Source organism: Oncorhynchus kisutch, linkage group LG19 (genome assembly GCF_002021735.2).
Source record: "Oncorhynchus kisutch isolate 150728-3 linkage group LG19, Okis_V2, whole genome shotgun sequence".
NCBI lineage: Eukaryota > Metazoa > Chordata > Actinopteri > Salmoniformes > Salmonidae > Oncorhynchus > Oncorhynchus kisutch.
Window position 1 is genome coordinate 7,394,449 of NC_034192.2, and position 23,781 is coordinate 7,418,229.

The 23,781-nt window shown below is 43.3% G+C and overlaps 1 protein-coding gene and 2 pseudogenes across 1 annotated transcript; 1 reads left to right on the top strand and 2 right to left on the bottom strand.

Annotated features, from left to right (window-relative positions):
* Positions 1-1,039: 1,039 nt before the first annotated feature.
* LOC109864624 (tetratricopeptide repeat protein 41) lies at positions 1,040-13,648 on the bottom strand. The gene is made up of 17 exons (XM_031797383.1): positions 13,073-13,648; positions 9,143-9,972; positions 8,755-8,941; positions 8,374-8,591; positions 6,726-6,883; positions 6,091-6,574; positions 5,674-5,913; positions 5,240-5,429; positions 4,837-5,030; positions 4,660-4,719; positions 4,399-4,529; positions 3,837-4,026; positions 3,546-3,696; positions 3,198-3,350; positions 2,855-2,991; positions 2,609-2,735; positions 1,040-2,486 (listed from the first exon to the last, which is right to left on the bottom strand). Exons 2-17 carry the CDS (start codon positions 9,945-9,947, stop codon positions 1,871-1,873), a joined length of 4,041 nt encoding a protein of 1,346 aa, XP_031653243.1. The 5' UTR covers positions 9,948-9,972; positions 13,073-13,648; the 3' UTR covers positions 1,040-1,870.
* LOC109864561 (endoplasmin-like) lies at positions 12,339-17,113 on the top strand (annotated as a pseudogene).
* LOC109864625 (glycosyltransferase 8 domain-containing protein 2-like) lies at positions 17,108-23,662 on the bottom strand (annotated as a pseudogene).
* Positions 23,663-23,781: the final 119 nt, after the last annotated feature.

The window sequence follows — 23,781 nt, forward strand, 5'->3', positions numbered from 1 at the left end:
TAACCAAAATAGAGAATAAAAAGGCTCTCTATGGTCAAGGCGTGACAGTTGCTCTATGTTTATAATAAAAACAATGTTTGTTGTGCTTTACTCTTGCATTGAACAGGTTAGGTAGCCGTTTTCTACTTATCATATTGCATATAATATACTGTATGTTACATTTTAGAATATGGTAGATTCCATCATGTAATATGACATTTACCATAACATATATTTATGGTTTCAGCATATACTGTACAAATTGATAACTTAAAAATACATTTGATTTGCTAAAGGTACATTGATTCTTCCCTAAATCTCTTTATTCTCCCAGTCTTTATTTCTACATTTAGTTAACCTCAAAAGATACAACAGGTTTGCGTTGTCTTTTTAATCATAATATATGGTATTGTCTTGCCTCACAGATATCATGATATACAATAAAAAGACAGAATGAACTGATTTATTTTCCATCACTGTGGCTTGTCCAAAATCCAATATATACCACATACACAAACAGACACACTCATTCTTCTTCTGACTATAAGGTGATATGGCCACACTTCTATGAAAAACATACTGTATATTATCTGCATCTCAGTTGTGGATTATAAAGATTGTAATGATACGCTTGTATTTACATGTGTTATTGTGTGATAATATTTGTGTATTATCTTTATTTGCTTAAACATTACAAAATGCTTCTAAAATAAAATGTTTGCTTCTTTATACTCAAATTTTACATTCTGTGGCACACACTACTGGTCAACATGAGCTACCAAAATGATTATGAAGTGTGCCAGGCCTTGCAGTCCCAAGATAGAAGGGGGGGGGAGAATTTCGTCAGGAAAGAAAAGGCCTTGTCGAACCCCCAACTCCCTTCTAATTTCCATAATTTTGTCACTAGAGTCAAATACTTTCTAGAGAACCAACTTCACGTCAGGATAGGCAACTGAAATGAATAATTAATGTATGTGTGTTATATTAAACAGAGGAGAGAGTCAAATGTAGGTAATAAACATTTCAGAACAACTACTAGTCGAATAAGACATGGGAGAGATTAATTTAGGCAGAGATTTATTTATGGACTAATACACTTGAAACAAATAGGCAAACTGAAAACTGCAGACATTACTAGTGAAATCTCAACTAGCAAGCAAGTCGCAGGAATGAAGAATTGAGTTTGTGCGCGTTCACCCGAAGGGGGGGAGATTTTCAGCACAACACCTGTAGGGTTCCTATTGGTCAGTTACCCCGCTGCCTGCCCGCAGCATGAACCATTCCGATCGTATTGATGTATTTGATACCACTCCACTAATTCCGCTTCAGCCACTACCACGAGCCCGCCCTCCCCTATTAAAGGTGACACAAACACACACCTTTGAACTCTACATTACATGGAAAGGTCCAAACCGGCGTTGTCCTACTTCACAGCATCTGTAACATGTTGCTCAATTCATGCTTTCACTCACATCGTTTACTAGTGCTTACAATGGTTGATTACATCACCCACTTTTGGGTCCTAGAAATACTATAAGTATTGCCTTCTGAGAGAAAAGGTCAATGTTGCTGCACAACAGGATGAGGAGCTAAACCATCTTACAAAACATTTGATCAATATTTAGATGCAACCCTACAGAAAACAAAAAAGGATCGATTCATTTGACGTCATGAAGTGAAGTCAAATAATTTATTTTCTATACAAAATAGGAGTCATTTCACTCCATTTCAACATGCAAAAATGTTATTTTAATTTATATGGGAAAAAAAGTATTTAGACAAATATTGAAAAGAAAACAGCTGATTGGTATCAAAAGTGGTAAAAGATTAAACACTCAAACAGTTCAGTGGTCACCATGAGAGCAGTCTTCTTTAGATCTTTCTCTTCTCTCTATTGCTTCCTGGCAGAATAAGACACTCTGTCTCTCCAGCTCTGTTCTCCCCCCTGTCCCTGGCCTGTCTGTCTGACCAGAGGTGTGCATCTCTGTGTGTGCAAAGGGTATCCAATCTCTCTGTTCAAAGCTGTTACTGTCCGTTCCTCTAGAACGTACCTGCCTGGTAGGTGGCACCAGCCTGCCCTATGCAGCACCTGGGTCCTGTCTATGGAACGAAAGCCCTGTGCTGAAGCAGGACTGGGTTTGAGTTCTGAGATCAGGTTTCTGATGTCACTCTGTGGCCCGAACACTGTGGTCTGGAAGGCAGACCAGGTCCTGGGAGAAGAAGACCGTAGGTTCTGTCTGTTGTTGTGGTTCTGGTACTCCACTGGTTCTGGTTTCAATTCTGGCTGTGTATTGCGGGACTTGTTGGATGGGGCTGACAGGGATCTGTTTACGGAAGGGTCCAGAGGGGTGTGTGTGGTGCCCCTGTACCAGGCCAGATGGGAGTGGAGGGGTGCAGTTGTATTGGGTCTGGTCCCACTGCTTAGTCCCCTAGTGGAGAGGTGGGAGAGGGGTCTGGACCTGGGGACCTGAGGGGTCAGAGGTCTCCTGGATTCTGTGTTTAAAACCCTAAAAAGGACAAAGTTCAACTCTGTTAGGTCCAATGACCTGTAACTTTCTCTTAGATCCTATGAAAATGCAGGAAGAAAATGTTAGCATTTTATATTGTGTAGGAGCTGAAGAAGGCTTACTGTTGTAAGTCTCTGGTCAGTGTGTGATCAGACCCCAGGAAGCAGATATACAGGTCCAGAGCTCTCTGCAGCAGTTCAACAGCCTCTCTACTCTCTGTCTTACCGGAGCCATGAAATATCTGCCTGCCTGCCATGACACACACAAGCTCAACATATCACACTCTGTGCAGTTGCTAACAGTCAAGAAAAAAAGTGTAAGAATGATTGAGAGTTGTGGTGCTTCTGTTTGAAAAATGAAACAATTACCAAGTTTGACCAAGGTGCCTGCGAGGCTGCAACCCTTTGCCTGAAGACACGGCGATGCGGGGGGACAAAGCTTCATGTCCTGGTCTTTGACGTGCACTGTGTGTCGATACAGCTCCACTGCTAGCCTCTGCCTCAACCTGAACACGTCACATCTTCACCACACTGTGACATTCATATACTGTGACTGACTGAGTAAACTACTGAGGATCGGATGGGAGGAGGAAGAGAAAGAAGAGGGAGAACAATGACAGAGAAGAAACTACTGAGGAGACAATGGAGGACACAATTAATGACGAAAAAGAGGAGAAGAAGAACCAGAAGAACACTAGAAGAGTAGTCTCACCCTGCTGTGTCAGCGCAGGTGTCGGCCAAGATGTCTGCCAGGCACTCCTCCACCTCCACCACTAGAGGGTGCTCTTTACCATACCAGCGCCTCCTGGTCTTCAAGGCAACCTGGAGGTGCTTCTCAGCACCATGTGGGTCTTGCAGGCTGAGTCTGTCACATATACATTTTTAAAAAATCATGACATTAATCTAAGCTTGCCTAAATTGAGACATACAGTACCAAAAGTCATTCACATGTGTTTAGGTCTAACAACAGCAAAAGACATAGAAACCCCTGTAGCTGAACCTATGAAGTATAGAATCGTCACGCATGAGACTATACCTATTTATGCTATTTAATACACACCTGTGTATCCCGCAGAGCAGTGATACAGTGGCCTGAGCACACAGGTGGAGTTTGTGGTGTCCCATATTGATGATGTCACTGAGTATCTGAGAGGCCTCGATGGTTTGGACGTCTGCAAACAGCAGCTGGCAGAGCACACAAAGCAACTGACCTGATAGGGGTGAAACATGAAATACATATCATTTCAGCACACTAAAAGCATTTACTTACTTTGTGAATGAAACAATACATCATCAGGTTGATTATTTAAAAACATGAGACCCATAGTGCACCAACTCTCTGGACAGATACCCTTTCCAACAGTGATCCTCTCATGTCTCTCAAGGCAGGTAGCGGTGAGAGTCTGGGCGGTCACCAGAGCTGATCTACAGTACGTCTCTGCCGCTCTGTGCTGGTCCGTCTCCACATAGAGCTCAGCCAAAGTCTGCCGCACTGTCAGCAGTAACATCACACTCTCCCCGTCTCTGTCCTGCTCACCAGCCTGAAATGACAGGAAATTGGAAAGCAGAGCAATCATTTCAGCAGGCTGTATGACAGCCTTTCATAACTGAGTGAAAGACTAAACGCTAAGAACATAAAATGGTATTACTAGAGCAATTACAGTGTTAAAGCAAAGTCTTAGCATCGTGGCTAGGATTTAAAGGGACAATCCACTCAAACTATCTTCTTGTATTTTTTTAAATGAGTCCACTGTTGATATAGTCCCGAAATGTTTTGCATGTCAACAGTTAAGTTTTATTTTGCATCATCATGATGATGTACCCAGTATCGACAGTGGACTAATGAAAACTAAAGAAAATAAACTAAAGAAATTAAAGTTTCCCTTTAAGAGTGAGTGGTGGGTCTAACTAACCTGTGTGAGGGTGTTCTCAGCCTGCAGTAGGATCCGCTCTGCTTCCCCCTTCCTGTTCAGACAGAGCAGCAACTCAGAGACCAACAACTCCACTCTCCCTTTCACACCTGGATCCCACTGACAACCATCTTCTACAGGTGGGGAACAAACAACAAAAACAGTCATCATCATCACTGGTCACATAGGATCACTGATGATGACTGGTAACATATCACTAAGACATCTTCAATAATCAATTTGTTATCAGTGATGAATAATTACCTTTGCCGTTACTTTGGGACTCAGTCATGAAGGCCATGTTGCTGTGTACCTCTCTCTGCTCTGGATTGAATGGAGACAATTGCTACATTATTTACTGATGGTATATCTACAGTTCTATGACGTTATAACTGATCGCCACTGAGTGCGTGTTGAAATATGTTACCATGATGATTTTACCTGTATGTGTAGCAGGAGGGAATGCCCATCGCCCTGATTGGATAAAAGTAGGAGGTTGGCTTCCCTTACCCAGCAGGCTCTGGTACGAGGTGTTGGGGTCATAACCTCTGAGGATCAGGACAGTCCAGTACCTGACAACATCCATTCTCAGCTGAGGAGACTGGCTCCAAGTTGTAGACAGGTGCTCTACAGTCCTCGGGTCAGATAGTATGTGGATACCGTTATGTAAATAAATGATGGATAAACATGTGAATCTGTAATCTGATAAAAAAAGTCTCACCCAGTTTTAAAGTGTTAAGATAATATATGATGACAGTTAATCTGTGGCTAAACTATTTTACCCAACAGTAACTTTGTGTGTCCCTAGTGTCCTTATGTGTGAAGTATATGTCCATGCTCTTACTGTGGATCTATGAAGAAGGTGTGTAGCTCCCTCCAGGCCTCACTCTGCTCCAGGTGCCAGGGGAGCTCCTCCAGGATCTGAGGCCAGCTACAGAGCTCTCTGCCCTGCCTCTGGAAGAACTGGGCCAGGCTGAGATGGTAGCCCCGTCTGGTCCTCCTCAAGCCCCCTGAACCTTTACCGGGACGGACCCCTACAGATCAAAAAGTAGAAGACTAAGGAGAAGTGGAAATGAAATGATTGGTCAGTTGGACTCCTTAGTGCAGAAGAGTTCCACTTACATGCAGATACTTCACTTTCATTGTTAGACAAAGATGATCAACCAAGTAAAAAGCACCACCATGTTTGAAGGACCAACAAATGAAGGCCATTGTAAAATGTCCATTCTATGCTTTCTATTTCTAGGCTTATAACTTCCGCTCCCATCTGCCACTCACTCAGCAGGAGGAGGTCCATGGCTTGGCCCATTGATTGATGGGTGAGGCTCAGTGTTCCATTGGGTCTCTCCTGTACCCAGGGCCCAGCAGCAGTGCGGAACCGGGCCCACTCCAGCGGTAGAACCCGTATGGACCCAGGATAACCAAGAACCTCCAGCAGGACCAGGACCTGCTCCTCAGTCAGCCCAGCATGGGAGAGGTGAACCAGGCATAGAGTGTCCCATACCCAGCCTCTGAGATCTGGAGAGAAGGAAGCAGTAATGTTAGATACAACAATTCATCATAGAGTGCCACAACTAACAATGTTAATTCTTCACCTTTATTGAGAAAACATTACAGTGGTTATTCTTGCTGTTCGGCACTTATAAAAAAAAAAAATCACAACTGAATAACTAGAGAGGGTAAAGATGATCCCACCTATCTTGGACACCTGAGAGCTAGGCCCTCCCGTTCCTTTGGCTTGACTGGCCGTACCCTCACGGACCCCGCCATAGTCATTGATCCAGCGCTGAATCACCCTGGCCCACAGCTCCGCCATAGAATCCACTTCCACATACTCCTCTATCAACTCCTCCTCCTCCTCCTTTCCCCTCAGGATGCGGCACGTCTGCAGCTCGCTAGCCACCACCGCCAGGAACAGCGGCAGGCGGCCCATTCCCGGCCTGGTAGTGGTTCCCAAGATGAATTGCAGTAGGGTCCTGTGCGGCTCCTGGCAGGGCAGGGTAAGGTGTTGGAGCAGGACACTGCGGCGGACCCAGGGGTCTGACAGGCCGGGCCAGGGGAGGGTGTGAACGTCTGGGCGGAGGGTCAGCCTCTGGTAGGTGACGTCTGTGGAGGTCGCTGTGATGAGGATCTTACACTGGGGAGGCAGAGGGTCAGGGAGCCAGCATAGGTCCTTCACCTGTCAATGAATAATAAACGTTATGAATTCATGTTCACTTTATGAAATAATATGCTTTGTTTTTAGTCTTGATTTATTTGAATGCTATCAATATAAAATACACTGTACAAGAACCACCACTGGTAGTGGTCTGGGCAAAGTAAGGCATTACCTCCTGCATTGAGAGCCCGAGGGTCCCGGTAAGTCTGTCTAGTCCATCCAGAACTAGAACACAGGGTCCCAGAGCAGCCGCAGCAGAGAAGGCCTGAACCACAACATGATCTGGCTTTACATGGTGCTGCAACCCCTCACTCCACTCTGCCTGGGGCCCTAGTACAGAGACACAATAACAACCCCTCACTCCACTCAGCCTGGGGCCCTATTTCAGAAACACAATAACAACCCCTAACTCCACTCAGCCTGGGGCCCTAGTACAGAGACAATAACAACCCCTCACTCCACTCAGCCTGGGGCCCTAGTACAGAGACACAATAACAACCCCTCACTCCACTCTGCCTGGGGCCCTAGTACAGAGACACAATAACAACCCCTCACTCCACTCAGCCTGGAGCCCTAGTAGAGACACAATAACAACCCCTAACTCCACTCAGCCTGGGGCCCTAGTACAGAGACACAATAACAACCCCTCACTCCACTCAGCCTGGGGCCCTAGTACAGAGACACAATAACAACCCCTCACTCCACTCAGCCTGGGGCCCTAGTACAGAGACACAATAACAACCCCTCACTCCACTCAGCCTGGGGCCCTAGTACAGAGACAGAATAACAACCCCTAACTCCACTCAGCCTGGGGCCCTAGTACAGAGACACAATAACAACCCCTCACTCCACTCAGCCTGGGGCCCTAGTACAGAGACAGAATAACAACCCCTAACTCCACTCAGCCTGGGGCCCTAGTACAGAGACAGAATAACAGTAAATGTGTAGCCTTAACAACGAGTTGGAGAAATACCACGATATTTTATTATTGGTTTCATTAGCCCACTATTGATACAGTCCCAAAATGTTTTGCACGTCATCAATCAAGTTTTCAAGATATAGAACTTTCAAAATATGTGTCACAGTTTGATTCGTGCACTCATGAAACAAATACCAAAAATATTGTTTTTTTGTAAAAAAAAATATTTGAACAGTTTTCCTCCTGGGCTGCACTAAAAAGAAATACTAAAAGCACTAATAGCCTCTGTCTATGGCCGTCTGTTTATGCCATGGCCATGTGTGTCACGGAACCACAATGCATCTACATGTATGACACCGTTGTTATATCTTGAAGTTTATTTTTTGCTGTTTTATCATGTTGATTTGTTTATTGTTTGTTCTCAGGGCACCATTGAGAATGAGACCCTGGTTTCAATTAGCTTCCCCTGAATAAATCAAATGTATACATCAAAAATAGAAATACCACACTAGTTACTTAGAAGAGTGAGATGAGAGGGAACCATCGGTTTGTGTCACTGGTCTAGACCAGACAAGTGGTATGACACTGTTGACCTTGTTTCTTTCTTAAGATCAAGGTCAGTGTTTGGTTTCTCACAAAGTAAAGACATCTTCTTCTTTTTTTAAAGTCAGTATTGAAGTACATCTTATCTAGCAGTAAAGGTTATATTCACCGGAAAAGTAATTGAGTGTAAACAAATTTCTGAATAAAATGTCAAATTGGGAATGTAAGTATACAACAGTGCTATAATGGGTTACATTTGGAATTGATGGGTTAGATGACAAAGAAGTGAATCGGTTGATGTCATTGTAGTCGTTTCTATCCCTCACAGACATAGGCAATAACACTCTGGAGTGTTTACCATAATGGGCCAGGCGTAGCTCAGTGGTGATGCGTCTCAGTACAGATCTGATATCCACACTGGAGCTGCTGATTCCACAGAAGTGAGGGATGGCCGGAATTCTAGGATTCTTCTTCCGGAACTCCTGAAGCCACCGGGCGGCCAGTGAAGACTTCCCACAACCCCTTTCACCACAGAGCAGGAAAATAGACCCCTCGGAATCACGTTTGTCATAGTCGCTGAGGGCAAAAGGAAATAGGAAGGACAGTCAAAATATGTTTTCCATTGATAAAAAAAATATCTGAACACTATGAATGCATGACTCCATCTACTTTTAAGTATGGCAAATCTCACAGTAATTCACCACTGATTCCTGCTTAATGTGGACACCAAAATTCTTACCCTGTTAACTTAATGGTTGAATTCCTTGAGGTTGCTAGACTCTGAGACGTGTCAGAATGAGTGAGAGAGGCAGTAAATGTGTTGAGTGCCTCCGTGACAGCAGTGGTCTGGGTGGAGGGGGCAAACCAGCGACACAGAGCCTGGACAGCACCTTCATGATAACATCTATCAAGGGAGTCCAGGAGGCCTAAAGCGCAGGGGAGAAAGCACTGCTTTAGGGCTTGCAAGATCAGGCAGACCACTGAAAAACACAAATATGAACCAGACTGAGCTACGTTAGTCATCTTCGCCGTCTTTTCAAAGCTGGTTGAACTAAATGGAATTAAACAAAGTAGATGTAAACAGAACTAGCTCAACTAACAGAACTGAGCTGCACTGGTTCACTTACCTGAACAGGTTGGCTGCAGTTCCAGGGACCCATAGAGCTGTTCCATGAGGCACTTCCAGTCCCTCTTCACTAGGTCCCCCAGATCCTGCAGCGTTCTGAAGAACCTTACAGGTTGCAGGCTGTCCACTACCCTGTTCTTCAGCTCCCTGGCTCTGTGTCTCTCCTCCGCTGTCAGTTTGGAGAACACGCTCAGCAATGACCTCTGACCTTCATCTGTGTACCTGTCTTCATCCTCCTCTTCCCCATGGAAAGAGTAGTCTCTGAAGTAGAAGAAGCAGTGTCTGGTGTCACCCATCAGGGCTGCCTGGGTGATCTGCAGCTCTGTCAGGGAGCACTTCTGGTTCCTCCCTGTGAGGACCCAGGGGTAGCCTCCATCTGCTGCAACATGCAGGTTCCTCTCCACCACAGAGAGGGCTTCTCGTTCTGGACCGGCAGCAGGGAGAGGTGAGGGGTCCTGCTCCGGCCTGGAGAGGCCGTATCGGTGGCCCAGGAGGCAGAGGAAGGAGGAGGAGCGGGTGATAAGGTCTAGGCTGATCTTCAACTGCTGGGAGGAGAGGGAGGTACTATTGTCAGGGAGGTCAGAGGGACGATGGCTCTCCCGGTCAACCCACTGGGTGTCCAATGGTCTGAAGCAGGTGCCTCTGGCCTGGCAGAGGGCATCCAGGTGGGGGAACACCTGTGTTCTCAGGTAGTGCCACTCCTGAGACAGATCTCCAGGTACGGAGCACAGCACGGGCTGGAGAGGAGCAGTAACAGGAGGGGCGGTGGAGTACGACCCTCCCCGGCCTCCCTCCTGTGGGTCCATCTCAGGCCGTTGTAGCTGTGACCTGCTGTGCCCGTCAGAACAAAATAATGAAAAACAAGCATATCGGGAATAATCATCAACTAGATATCTAGCCACAGTGTTTGGCAAGTACATGGTATTATTGGTGTAAATAGAGGTTGACCGATTAATTATGGCCGATTTCAAGTTTTCATAACAATCAGTAATCGTCATTTTTGGATTCCGATTATGGCCGATTACATTGCATTTCACGAGTAAACTGCGTGGCAGGCTGACCACCTGTTATGCGAGAGCAGCAAGGAGCCAAGGTAAGTTGCTAGCTAGCATTAAACTGATTGTTTTTTTTACAAGATAAATCTTCACATAATCACTAGTTAACTACACATGGTTGATGATATTACTAGGTTAACTAGCTTGTCCTGCGTTGCATATAATCAATGCGGTGCCTGTTAATTTATCATCGAATCACAGCCTACTTCGCCAAACGAGTGATGATTTAACAAAAGCACAATCGTTGCATGAATGTACCTAACCATAAACATCAATGCCTTTCTTAAAATCAATACACAGAAGTATATATTTTTAAACCTGCATATTTAGTTAAAAGAAATGCATGTCAGCAGGCAATATTAACTAGGGAAATTGTGTCACTTCTCTTGCGTTCATTGCACGCAGTCATTATATATGCAACAGTTTGGGCCGCCTGGCTCGTTGCGAACTAATTTGCCAGAATGTTACATAATTATGACATAACATTGAATGTTGTGCATTGTAACAGCAATATTTAGACTTAGGGATGCCACCCGTTAGATAAAATACGGAACGGTTCTGTATTTCACTGAAAAAATAAACGTTTTGTTTTCTAAATGATAGTTTCTGGACTTAATGACCAAAGGCTCGTATTTCTGTGTTTATTATATTCGAATTAAGTCTATGATTTGATAGAGCAGTCTGACAGCGGTGGTAGGCAGCAGCTGGCTCGGCTCGTAAGCATTAATTCAAACTTTATTGCGTTTGCCAGCAGTTCTTATCAATGCTTGATGCCCTGCGCTGTTCATGACGTCAAGCCTATCAACTCCTGAGATTAGGCTGGCAATACTAAAGTGCCTATTAGAACATCCAATAGTCAAAGGGAAATTAAATACAAATGGTATAGAGAGAAATAGTCAACACGTCATAATTCCTATAATAACTATAACCTTAAATATCTTAACTGGGAATATTGAAGAACTGGGAATATTGAACCACCAGCTTTCATATGTTCTGAGCAAGGAACTTAAACGTTAGCTTTTTTACATGGCACATATTGCACTTTTACTTTCTTCTCCAACACTGTGTTTTTGCATTATTTAAACCAAATTGAGCATGTTTCATTATTTATTTGAGACTAAATAGATTTTTATTAATGTATTATATTAAGTTAAAATAAGTGTTCATTCAGTATTGTTGTAATTGTCATTATTACAAATATATGTATACATTTTTTCAAATAAAAATCAGGTGATTAAATCGATATCGGCTTTTTTTGGTCCTCCAATAATCAGTATCGGTATTGAAAAATCCTAATCGGTCGACCTCTAGTAAATATGTACTGCAAATTCATGACATGCAGGGAACAGTGCATATTTCCCACAAAAAACTGCTCAGTGACTGGATATCTACAGAACTAGAGGGGAACATTTAAGAAAAAAAATAAGATAAACATCTAAATTAAGATGAACTCACACCTAATAAAACCCAATTTGTGAAAACATCTAGCTTGATGTAGGCCAAACCTGTAACATAAATAAACACTTGTGTGTGAGTGTGTCAGATATGTCACATGTTTGGTGGACTGTGGACAGGACCCATTTGAAGCTGCATCGCAGTGTCTTCTGACTGGCCATTCTTCTAGCAGAAGTTACAGGAAGCGAAGGCATAGAGAAATGGATTCAGGCAACTGTTGGCATAGGTCAGTAATACAACTTGGTAGAGAAGTTTTTCAAGTTTTCAGACTTGGCCAAATATCCTGACATGTTTAGCATGATAACAACTTGGAATGGCATTGAACAGATGACAAAAGTCACAATGATGCTGGTCACATGTCTGGTCATCCTGGACTTTCGGGAAGAAAGCTGAATGTTTCACTCTCTTATGGAGGCAGATGTGGGATGTTAGTCGGAGGGAGACAGGTATCGAAATCACCAAACCTCCCACCCCAGGGCTATACTTCTGTTTACTATAAGAGATGTAAACACAATGGAGATGGTTGTCCTCCCCCTCCACCATGTTGACTGTCAGGAACGATGAAGATATTACAACCACAACACCTCACAGTATGGGAAACAACCCCCTCCCCAAACTCCCCTCACGCCACCTGACCCAGCACTGGGGTGCAGAACTTGGTAGTAGCGCTGGACACTCATCAACAGGATGGTCGGCAGGCTGGAGAATGTACAGCAGTAGGCAACGAAGACAAAGAGCTTGCAGAGACTGTTGCCCAAGTCCCAGCTGAAGAGTATTGCATAGACCAATAGCGGCACGCATATTAGCAGGCTCAGCATATCTGACACGCCAGGCTCAAGAACAGTTTCATACTCAATTTGTATTAGTACAGATGCCAACAGCTGATCAAAGCTATGTTATGCCCAGAAGATAGCAGAGAGCCAGGACGACTCCACTGATCATGGTGCCAGTCGGTGGAATCAGGGATTCCAGAGGTGCAGTTGAAGTTGGAAGAGTTACAGGTGGAGGAGTTGAAACTGTCAATCGTTGTGAGACTGAAGACGAGGGAGAATGAGTTCAATTGAATGTAGACGAGCAGCTGAATGTTGTTAGCAGTTGAGAGGTGGGTTGGTAGTGTCTGCACCTAAGTCGCTGGCATGGTTTCAAAACGAGGAAGGAGAAAAACTCTGATCACATGAAAAAGAAAGGGGAGGGTCTATTCCATACCAAATATATTGTTTTGAGATCTACAGCCTGTGACAATTGCACAAGCAAGTGAATGCTGGCAATTTAAATAGATGAGTAGCTATTCCAAATAGACTAATTTCATAAATCAAAGCACGCACCTGGACACACACACACACACACAGAGACACACACAGACTAAGCCACGTGTGAATGGACAATAGTTGACAAACAAAATTCCATAAAAGTTTTGATACCTGTCCTAGCGGCCAATATTTCTTTCCAGAGATGGTTGCCAGATCACAAGGCCAATATTTCTTTCCAGAGATGGTTGCCAGATCACAAGGCCAATATTTCTTTCCAGAGATGGTTGCCAGATCACAAGGCCAATATTTCTTTCCAGAGATGGTTGCCAGATCACAAGGCCAATAGTTCGTTCCAGAGATGGTTGCCAGATCACAAGGCTGTCTGTGTGATCCCGATTAATATGGCTCACGTTATAAATACATCTGAAAGCTATCTGTAGAGTAGATGTTTTTCCTGGCAAAATATATGCATTTGGCAAACTAAAAGTATGTTTGTAGGTAGTCTGAGGTGCTTGATCGTTTTAGTACAGCGTCGATGTCAATGCATGCCTGGTACTTCGCTGAGAAGTTGTGCGTGACAAGCCATAGCAACAGTGGTAGTCAAGGTGAACGTATGGGCTTCCGGATGAGCCTATCATAAATTGTTACACTGTAAATGTGCTGATGAATGTATATATTTCTAATGACGTGTTGCAATGTATCAGACATGATCTTATCGCTTTTTATGATAACAAAATCCTTGTTAAACGTGTTATTCGGCCAATGGAAACTAGCCACGCTTTGAACATGTACAATCGGTGTAATACCACGATTGGAAGATTGAAGCGGCGAAATCTTCTGCCATTGGTTATTGTTGCGCGTGGGGAGCAGGTATAAGTGCACTTCATCAACCCACCGCCTCTAAAGGGGGATCAGATAAAGTTGTCTACAACCCTGGACGCAGTTTCAAGCCTATGCCGGGGTGTAGGAATAAAGTACAATATAGTAAAATACGGGACTAGGACTAGAGTGCTATATTTTTGTTCTATTAAAATGAAGCGAATGTGGATTGTATGCCTCCTTTCTGCTCTTCTAGCTTTCAGTAAGCATGAGTTATAAATTGCATAATAGAATAGAATTTCAACTTCTTTGCTGCTACTTGACATGTCATGATATTTTCTTGGTTGCAAGATAAGCAGCAGTAAATGTGCTAAAATGCCATCTTTTGATTGCAGTGCAATGTTTTGTTGACCGATGAGTGTGTTAAATGGGGTAACATCGTAGAAGACCTAGGACTGAATTGCAGGTTTCTGGTACTTTCTCTTCATCTGATTCCTGTGGAGCCAGACTAATGCCTAATGCTTCTCTTTTTTCATTCATCATATCTGGACGTTATTGTTGTTTGCTTTATGGGCACGTTATTCAGAGTTTTACTGAACATTTTGTACATATTGACACTGCAATGACATACCTAAGACCTCTGCTTCCACAACCACACCGACTAAACAAAAGCAGGATTCTAAACACCCTGATCCCACACAGTTATACTCTGTTTGTACCAGTTATCAACAACTAACTACCAGTGGTGGGAAAAGTACCCAATTGTCATACTTGAGTAAAAGTCTAAAAGTATTTGGTTTTAAATATACCTAAATATCAAACCTAAAAATAGAAATCATATCAAATGGTTGTACGTCTTTACGTCTTATGGTTATGTACAACACCTTCAAACAGCTGAAAAAACAACATTTTTGGTTATGGAAAATATATTTCTCAGAGGTTCACATGGTACAGTAATTCTCTACACAATACAAACTTAGAATTTTAGCAACCAGGAAATGGCAAAGCGATTTTTGCATATTGCATCTTTAAATTTCTTCTCTGTTCCATCAGGTTGACTCTGATGACCTTCCTCTGAACGTCTCATGAGAATCTCTCCAGCTACACAAACTTCTGAAGGTGAGGCTTGCTTTCAATTCACTCTATCAAACAACGAAACCCACCTGGACCTCAACCACTTTTCACTCAACAACTCTGCTAACAACATACTTAACATGCCTCTTCGGCCAGGTCATTCGCAAGAAGCTGGTGCGCAAGACCCTGTACATGATCAAAAAGATCTCAAAGGAGCACAACGAGAAGTTCTGGAAGAAGTTTGGCACCAACATCAAGCTGGGTGTCATCGAGGACCACTCCAACCGGACCCGTCTGGCCAAGCTGCTGCGTTTCCAGACCTCCAACAGCGACACGGTGCTGGCCAGCCTGGAACAGTACGTAGAGAGGATGAAGGAGAAGCAGGATAAGATCTACTTCCTGGCTGGGACCAGCAGAAAAGAGGTGAGGGTCTAGATGAGAGCACTGCTTTGTGATAGAAAATAGAATATGTAGGTTTGTAAATGTAGAGCATAATAGCAGAGTTGGTTATAAACCTTGTAATGGAGAGTCAGGATCTGTAAAACATAGTAGCCTCCTTTCTATATCAAATGTCCGACAGTTTGCTGAATCGTACCCTGAGCTGAATTTCCCCTCCATATTAATCCGGTAGGCCGAGTCGTCTCCCTTTGTGGAGAAGCTATTGAACAGGGGTTATGAGTTCGTCTACCTGACCGAGCCTGTGGATGAGTACTGTATCCAGGCCCTACCGGAGTTCGACGGCAAGCGCTTCCAGAACGTGGCCAAGGAGGGTGTCAAGTTTGACGAGAGCGACAAGACCAAGGAGAAGAGGGAGGCCCTGGAGAAGGAGTATGAACCTCTCACCACCTGGATGAAGGACAGCGCCCTGAAGGACAAGGTTAGGGGTCTTCTCAATAGGCTCAATGGGAATGTGCATTGTTATTGGATAGACACTAGTCAGATGGCATCTCCTCTGTTTGAAAATGTTTGCCCAAGTGTTGAAGAAGCTTAAAGCTGAATCTTCTCTGTTTGATCGGTCTGTAGATCAAGAAGGCTGTGCTGTCCCAGAGGCTGATCCGGTAACATGGAGAGGATCATGAAGGCACAGGCCTACCAGACAGGAAAAGACATATCCACAAAGTGAGCAATGTGAAACCATTTTGACCTAATGTACAGTATATGTTCTGTAGGATAAGACATCACTCACAAGAACTCGTAGTGGCTCAAGTCTTAGAGGGTGTTGACATAGTTTCTGCTTATTACCATGGTTTGACACCTTTTATTTCTGTTGTCCAGTTATTATGCAAGCCAGAAGAAAACACTCGAGATCAACCCCAAACACCCTCTGATTAAAGAATTGTTGAAGAGAATAAATGTGAGTACCATTTAGAATTCAACACAAATTGCTTTACCGGGCATACGCCCTTCTATTTAAAATGTACGTCAATGAATCCTACATACTGTTAGGAACCTATCAAATTCTCCTCCCTACCTCAGGATAATGCAGAGGACCAGACATCCTCAGACCTGGCTGTAGTGCTGGTTGAGACGGCCACACTACCGTCAGGCTACCAGCTGGCCGACACCAAGGCCTATGGAGACATGATAGAACGCATGCTCCGACTCAGCATGAACGTGGACCTCAATGAAGAGGTACGCTCAATATAACTAATATCACCCACGTGCAAACATGATCTGAATACTTACTGCTACTTTACCAATATAATAAACACTGACTATGCAAAGTGTGTTATAATGCAGTACATTATGGCTGGATTCTGTATACAAGAACTGATTTGGGAAATGGGCACGAAGAGATGATAAGGTATATCTTCGCTTATCTTAACTTCCTTACCTGTCACAGCCAGAGGAGGAGCCAGAGGAGGAGATTAAAGCAAAGCAATATATAGTAAGACAATGGATAGTGATGGTCCTTTTTGCTTCATGTACGGATGTGTTTTTCACTTTGCTCTTTCCAGGGAGCCACAGGAAGGGATGAACTGTGAGACGGACTGAGCGAGGGGGTGGGAGGCAAGGGTGAGGGAGCGAACTGGGGGGCAGAGCTTTGACTGGAACTACGTCCATTTTCTCTGCTGAAAAGGATCAGGTGGGTGTTTGGATTTTAGTAGCTTCTGTTGATTATTTTCTACATTCCTACATGACTGTAAATGTGTTACTATTTAACTGAGGCGGTTATGGTTATGGAGTGTTGACTTCCTGTCACGAGAACCATTAAATGTTTCTGGAAAGGTAATCTCTCACCTGTGATGTCTTTTTACCTCTCATTTCTGTTCTTTTTTTAGCCAATAGTCAGCCAATTCAGAATTTCCACAGTCAAATCTCCAGCTTTTTATTTAGGAAAAGGCTTTAAGAGATCACATTGTTGAGTTTCAAGTCAAAACAACCAATACAATTATGCTCACTCATCTCACAGCTTGGAGTAGCTTGGAGTTCTTGAAGACGTTTTGATAGGAACTCTCAAAGAAATACCATCTCAAAAGATGTTAAAACAGCAATAGGACTTATTATCAGAAAGAGGCCTCCACAATATGTACTGTTCACAGTCTGAAATGACCCTACAACCTCTGTTCAACATCCCTCAGATTTTACCCTCAGGCAGTACCAACAAGAATTTCCCGGTGGGGTCTGGGATGAACCACTTCTCTCACCAGTCCAGGTGGACACAAGGGTAGTCCCAGGACTTGAAGCGGCTGTTCCAATGCAACAGGTGTGCCCCCTGGAGGAAGGTCTCAGAGTTGCGGGCGTCTGGGCTCCAGCCTATAGGAAAAGAGAACAGAATACACAGTAAATCAGCCTCTCGAGGTAGCTCTATCCTACATTATGACACCCAAGCCTGTGTACCAGACCCATATCTCTGTACATGGCTCTGCTGTGCTATGTATGAGGTGTGGTGATGTCATCAAGGTGAGGTGATCTCACCCAGGTGTCGGACGTGCCACAGAGGATCGATGATTGCGTATTTGTCATGGAACACGGTCAGCATAGGAGGAGTCGCCACGCCCCCTGCCATGGCACTGCTGTATATGTTTTCCCTAGGGGAGGAGGGCATCAAAGTAGAGCATTTTATATTTAATTTTCCTTATGATATTTATATGAAACAGTAATAAGTGATACGTTTTCATAGGAATATCTGTTTATTTATTATTGTTATAGACAGCAGGGTTAATTACTTATGGATTCACCTGGTCTTAGGTCAGTTTGGTGGTTATGTGGAAAGATATGATCACAAGTCAAACATACTTCTCTACTCACTTTAAGTTCTCCTGCAACTATTTCTCCAGCTGTTTGGTGATCTTCTGTTTCTTCCACTCTCCAATGTCGGCCACAAACACCCCAGGGTTAAAGGACCAGTCGCTGGGGTTGATCCCCAGGTCTCTCACTTCCTGTAGCCCAGGAAGCCCATGTACGTTGTCTGGGAGACAGGTTCATTAGGGAAGGAATTTGATTTGGATTCAGATTCGGAGACAAACTGCTCAAGTTTATTCAGCATTGAGATCTATGAGACTGCTTGTCGGGTTGTTATTTCAGAAGATAATTAGAGAGTATCTTCTAGGCTAGGTGTAGGATAATCTCAAGTTTAATATATTGTCCTTTACCAAGATTGATTGTAATAGAGGTACCGCCGATCTTATTTTGGCAAAAAAATGCCCTCTTGTACAAAAAAAAACACTACCCTGCATGCCCCTGCTGCGCACCATCTCGTGGGTGGAGGGCAGGTCACAGTCTGTGGCGAAGGCAGCAGCATGGCCTTTCTCCAGCTTGGTATGGTACAAGTCCTTGATGTCACTTGTCGTTACTGAATGTAAGTACTGAAAATGCAGACAGGCATTTATCTCAACTAGAGCTCAAGACAAAACTGGACTGAATGGCACAAAGATAAGGACACATATCTGTACCTTGCACAATGACATCACCCTCTTGTGGCTGATATCAAGGAGCGGCAAGTAAAAGCGTACAAAGTTCAGCTGCAAAACAATCAAAACTGGGACTTTAGGGACAGTGACTGTGGTTAGGTTCTAATTAGTTCCTATGTGGGTGCTTGTGTGAGTGTATGTTACTCACTGGGTGCAGCAGGTCTGGTCGGGAGGAGTCTGGTTTCACCTTTCAGAACCATGGGGGTTGAACTCCAGAAGCTTACACTTAATGCCCTTCAGCGTGGTCTTCTCTATGTACTGTCTATGAAAACACAAATGAATATAATGACAGTTCAACTCACTCCATTTTAAAGTAATTTCTCAGTTGTCCTTTGAGGTCTTTATTGAAACAATTCAGATAATCAATTCATTAAAACATCCTGGGTTGGTACTAGGAACTGAAATTGCTACAAATCACGCAGTGACAATGGAAGGGGAGAGATTAGTGTGAAACACCTTGTCAGTTTGATGGAATCACAAAGAGTGACAATGATGAAAAACACGCTGGCATCTGTGTTGCTATAGATGCTGTTGATGGTTGCCATTGCACCGCCCATTCGTTCCTCCGCAGCACAGATGACCACTGGGATGTCATCCTCTCCCTCCATGGCCTTCTCCACAAGAACTTTTGGCGCACGCTCTGGGTCCTTCCTGGTTTCTGTGAGGGAAGTACAACCAGTTTGGGCTTGGTCAAGTTTGACCTAGATAGTTTGTGTGTATGCATTGACATGTAGGCTACGTGTGCCTTTAAAAAATATATATATTATGTAGTTCTGTCCTTGAGCTGTTGTCTATTGATATTCTGCATTATGTCATTCTGTATTATGTTTCATGTTGTGTGTGGACCCCAGGAACAGTACTGTAGCTGCTGCTTTTGTAACAGCTAATGGGGATCCTAATAAAATACCAAAAGTAGTCTATTTTTCTATCTATTTTTAAAAGCTATTACAATTATTTAAATTGCTAAGTAATTTGCCCCCTAAAAGCTATCCCATAAGAGGCAAAGGAAATGCTTATTTTTTAAATCAACAAGCATTCATAGCCTCATGCCAACTGCTGTTCTTGGCAGGATCTAGTGCTGCCAAGTCCTAGTTCCCTTCTCGAGCCGAGACGGGCCTCTGAACAGCTTACTGTACAGGAGTAGACACACTATGAGTACCAGCATCATGAGCAGGATATGGTTTACTGTGACACAGCAGAGAGAGAGGGAGAGAAAGGGACCATTCAATTAAGTCAGATGCAAGGGAACTGAAGCAGAAGTCCTTCCAAACTGGATCAGTTTTACTTAAGCACAGTTTCCACTGTAATGCTGTCACCTCTTATCCAATCATGGCAGATCACATATTGCTGAGATACTCAAACATGGCTCTCATTGTCTTTTACGACTCATCCTCCAGGTGGCATGACTAATTCTACCTAATAAAATAGTTATACCTGCCCTTCTCTTCCTATCCACCCACCTCAACCATGTGTCAGCTGTAGTCAACCTGAGTGGCATCAATCTTGTGCTGACACGTTCACCCGTGGATGACCTAAACTGTCTGCCTCAACAATAACAAATAAATAGTCATTAAAATATTGCTTCACTTCTGGCAATGTTTAAAAACCAGGCTACCCGCTGTACTCTGTGCCAAAAATCAACTGTTTGTGTTGTTTGAGTAAAGGCATCTGTTAACTTTCTATGTAAAGAATAGACTGTATAAAATAAGGGTGTAGAACAAGGCACAACTGTTGTGGAAACTAATTAAAAATCCTTGAATGGTTGCATCATGTATTGATTATGAAGAACAGATGACTGAGATGATGAAATGGGACTATTTTACAGGCCTGCTTTCCTGGTTACCTCATCAGTGTTGAGGAACATTTGGGATTAGAGAGCGAGAGAGAGAGAGAGAGAGAGAGAGAGAGAGAGAGAGAGAGAGAGAGAGAGAGAGAGAGAGACTCAAACATCATTTATGGAGGTGTTGGAAGCGTTACAACACAGCTGAGGCAAAGTATACTCCAGAGGAATCTGGGGAGGGTTGTGCTTTACCATCTCCGCCACAGCCACCATGTTTACAAGAGTATTTACATGCAACAAAGTTTTATTACTCATTTAATATATATGAAAAAGTAATGATGTCAACACTTAATTACAGGGGCAATCCTGTGGTCACTCACTTTTCCTCAAAAGAGCCATTGTTCATGTTTCTTCCAGCCACATCTGAAAAGACAGAGAGAACCCCAGAGAGCAGTGAGATTCAAAGGCAGACAGACACATCTGAAAAGACAGAGAGAACCCCAGAGAGCAGTGAGATCCAAAGGCAGACAGACACATCTGAAAAGACAGAGAGAACCCCAGAGAGCAGTGAGATTCAAAGGCAGACAGACACATCTGAAAAGACAGAGAGAACCCCAGAGAGCAGTGAGATTCAAAGGCAGACAGACACTAAGACAAATAGACTAAGAGTAAGCGAGAGAGGGACTGCAATATTCCTTGGCATTGGTGCACAGTTGAGGATCCAGAAGGGTGTTTTCACAGACATAAATCCTTCCCAGATGTGCTCCAGAACAAGATCTGGCAGTCCTCTCAGTCACAGTCCTCACCACAGCTGTTAAACACAGGAAAACCCCCCTGACAAACATACCTCCAAATCAACACTAATAGTTTAATATTGGGCTTCACATGAGCCTGAGTAGGCTCATCAGGGTACCTCGCCTATCCACAGGAGGCACTTAGGAAGAGTCATAAGAACATAGGCCTAATGATTGGCTGCAGATAAGGAGGCAAAAGACGGAGTACTTCGGGCAGAGTGAAATGTGATTGGGGGTACAGTTAACAAAAACAAATGTTGAGACCAACTGGTTTATAATATTAAATAATTTAGTGGGTGCTTATATTGTCCTATTTTTTTGTCCTATATTGGAGATTGGAGAGTTTTTTTGCATATCCCAAATCCCCCTGAGACACCCTTAAAGAGTGGGGTCACTATTGTCCACCGCCCCTGGAACAATTAGGGTTAAGTGCCTGGACATGGACAGCACATGGACCAATTTTTCACCTTGTCGGCTCAGAGATTTGAACAAGCAACCTTTCATTTAATGGCTCAATGCTCTAATCGCTAGGCTACCTGCACCCTAGTCTGTTTCCACTGAAACATTTGCTGATGGAAATAAAGATCCTGCAACATTATCATGTTTATGCTATGAGGATCACATACACTACACGGTGTGATTGTCCACACACTGCAGAACTGAACAGACATGAGAATTGCATGTCATGACTTTTGTACCTGGTCACTCTATATTACTTTATCAGTATGGTAAATGTATACTGTAGCCCAAGGTGTTGGCTAATACAGTTATATCTAATGTAGTATGCAGTACATATTGCACTGTTTCTCTGTGTGATATACATGGCACACTAAGGGCCTGGTGAATCAGCACGCATGTGGATCTGGTTTTCAAGAGACTCTTGGTGCTTCCTTCCTAGTGGCATTTTTCAGTAAGCTTTAGTCAGCCTCTAGAGAGAGACACTCTCTATATCCCTCTATTTGTTATGCTTAAATTCTAACTCTCTCGACATTGATGTCTCTCCGTCTCTCTCACCCACTGTCTCTTTTGGATGTAATGTGTAAGTAAACAGTAGAGAGGTGTAAACTACTCTATAAACAATCAATAAAAGTGACATGACAAGCTGTGTTGTTTTTGGTGCTGGATAAACTAACAAAAACTAGTTTATCTGTGAGATCATCATACTGTACTCTTCTTCCCATTTTCAGAGAAAATACTTCCACTCCATTGATGTCAGATGGCAATAATAATATCTGTATTAGATCAGACTTTTCACACATGCTGCAGACAGATTCTCTGGGCAAGTTCTCCTCTGTAGAAAGCAAGACTGAGCCAGTATAAAGGACTTGGTAATGTTTTTTAGTGGTTGTAAAATATCCATTAGGTGAAGTGTTTTGCGTCCTTGTCTTATACAACATTAATCTAAACATGGTGACAGAGTTGGGATTGTGTTCATTTGTTTTTTAGTGGTTCCAGACTCTTTTCAGTGTTCTCTACACACATGCTCTTTGGGTCAACTTTCTCTAAATTAATCCAAACTAATCTCAATAATAATAATATAATGTACAGAGATGGATAGTCATAAATATGGCTTAATCAGGAGTTTACAAGATTAAGTTGTTTTCAATAGCCTCCTGTATGTGAGATTTAAAACATGTGAAGAACTAGGGAATCCTCATTAAACAAATATTTTTTTTCAATAGCCTCCTGTATGTGAGATTTAAAACATGTGAAGAACTAGGGAATCCTCATTAAACAAATATTTTACCCTCTGTTCTGGTAAATGAAATGCACAGTTTCTTCACAAAAGTGAACCTTCATTCAAGGTGTCAAAGAAGTCAGTGCCAACTGTTATTTTACACTCAGCCTCTGCTACCGCCACATGAAGAAAACCATAGTCTGGCTTCATAACCACACAGGCTACCTCAACTATGATAAGGGAACATAAAGTAGGCTCCTAAGTAGCCTAGTTGCTGCCATGTTGCACGCCTTTTTCACGGACACCTTTTTCAGGGGCACCTTTTTCAGGGGCACCTTTTTCAGGGGCACCTTTTTCAGGGGTGGCAGGGTAGCCTAGTGGTTAGAGCGTTGGACTAGTAACTGGAAGGTTGCGAGTTCAAACCCCCGAGCTGACAAGGTACAAATCTGTCGTTCCACCCCTGAACAGGCAGTTAACCCACTGTTCCCAGGCCGTCATTGAAAATAAGAATTTGTTCTTAGCTGACTTGCCTGGTTAAATAAAAATGGAAAGCTGTATGTTTTTTCCCCATTATGGGCAACTACTTACCGGATATGTAACAATTGCACAAATGAAATAAAAAAAATATCAGATGAACCTTCAGGAAGTTATTTCCAGATGTGTCTAATCTTGTTCACCCATGGAAAGCTCCGCGGGTGCCACATGCCTTCTTGTAGATAATTACTGAGATTGCGGCCACATGCCTTCTTGTAGATAATTACTGAGATTGCGGCCACATGCCTTCTTGTAGATAATTACTGAGATTGCGGCCACATGCCTTC

Coding starts and splice junctions, on each gene's coding strand:
- LOC109864624 (XM_031797383.1), bottom strand. CDS start 9,947: ATGGACCCACAGGAGGGAGGCCGGGGAGGGTCGTACTCCACCGCCCCT. Junction 6,575..6,725: donor TCGGGCTCTCAATGCAGGAG/GTAATGCCTTAC, acceptor ATTCATTGACAG/GTGAAGGACCTATGCTGGCT. Junction 2,736..2,854: donor AGGCACCTTGGTCAAACTTG/GTAATTGTTTCA, acceptor GTGTCATGGCAG/GCAGGCAGATATTTCATGGC.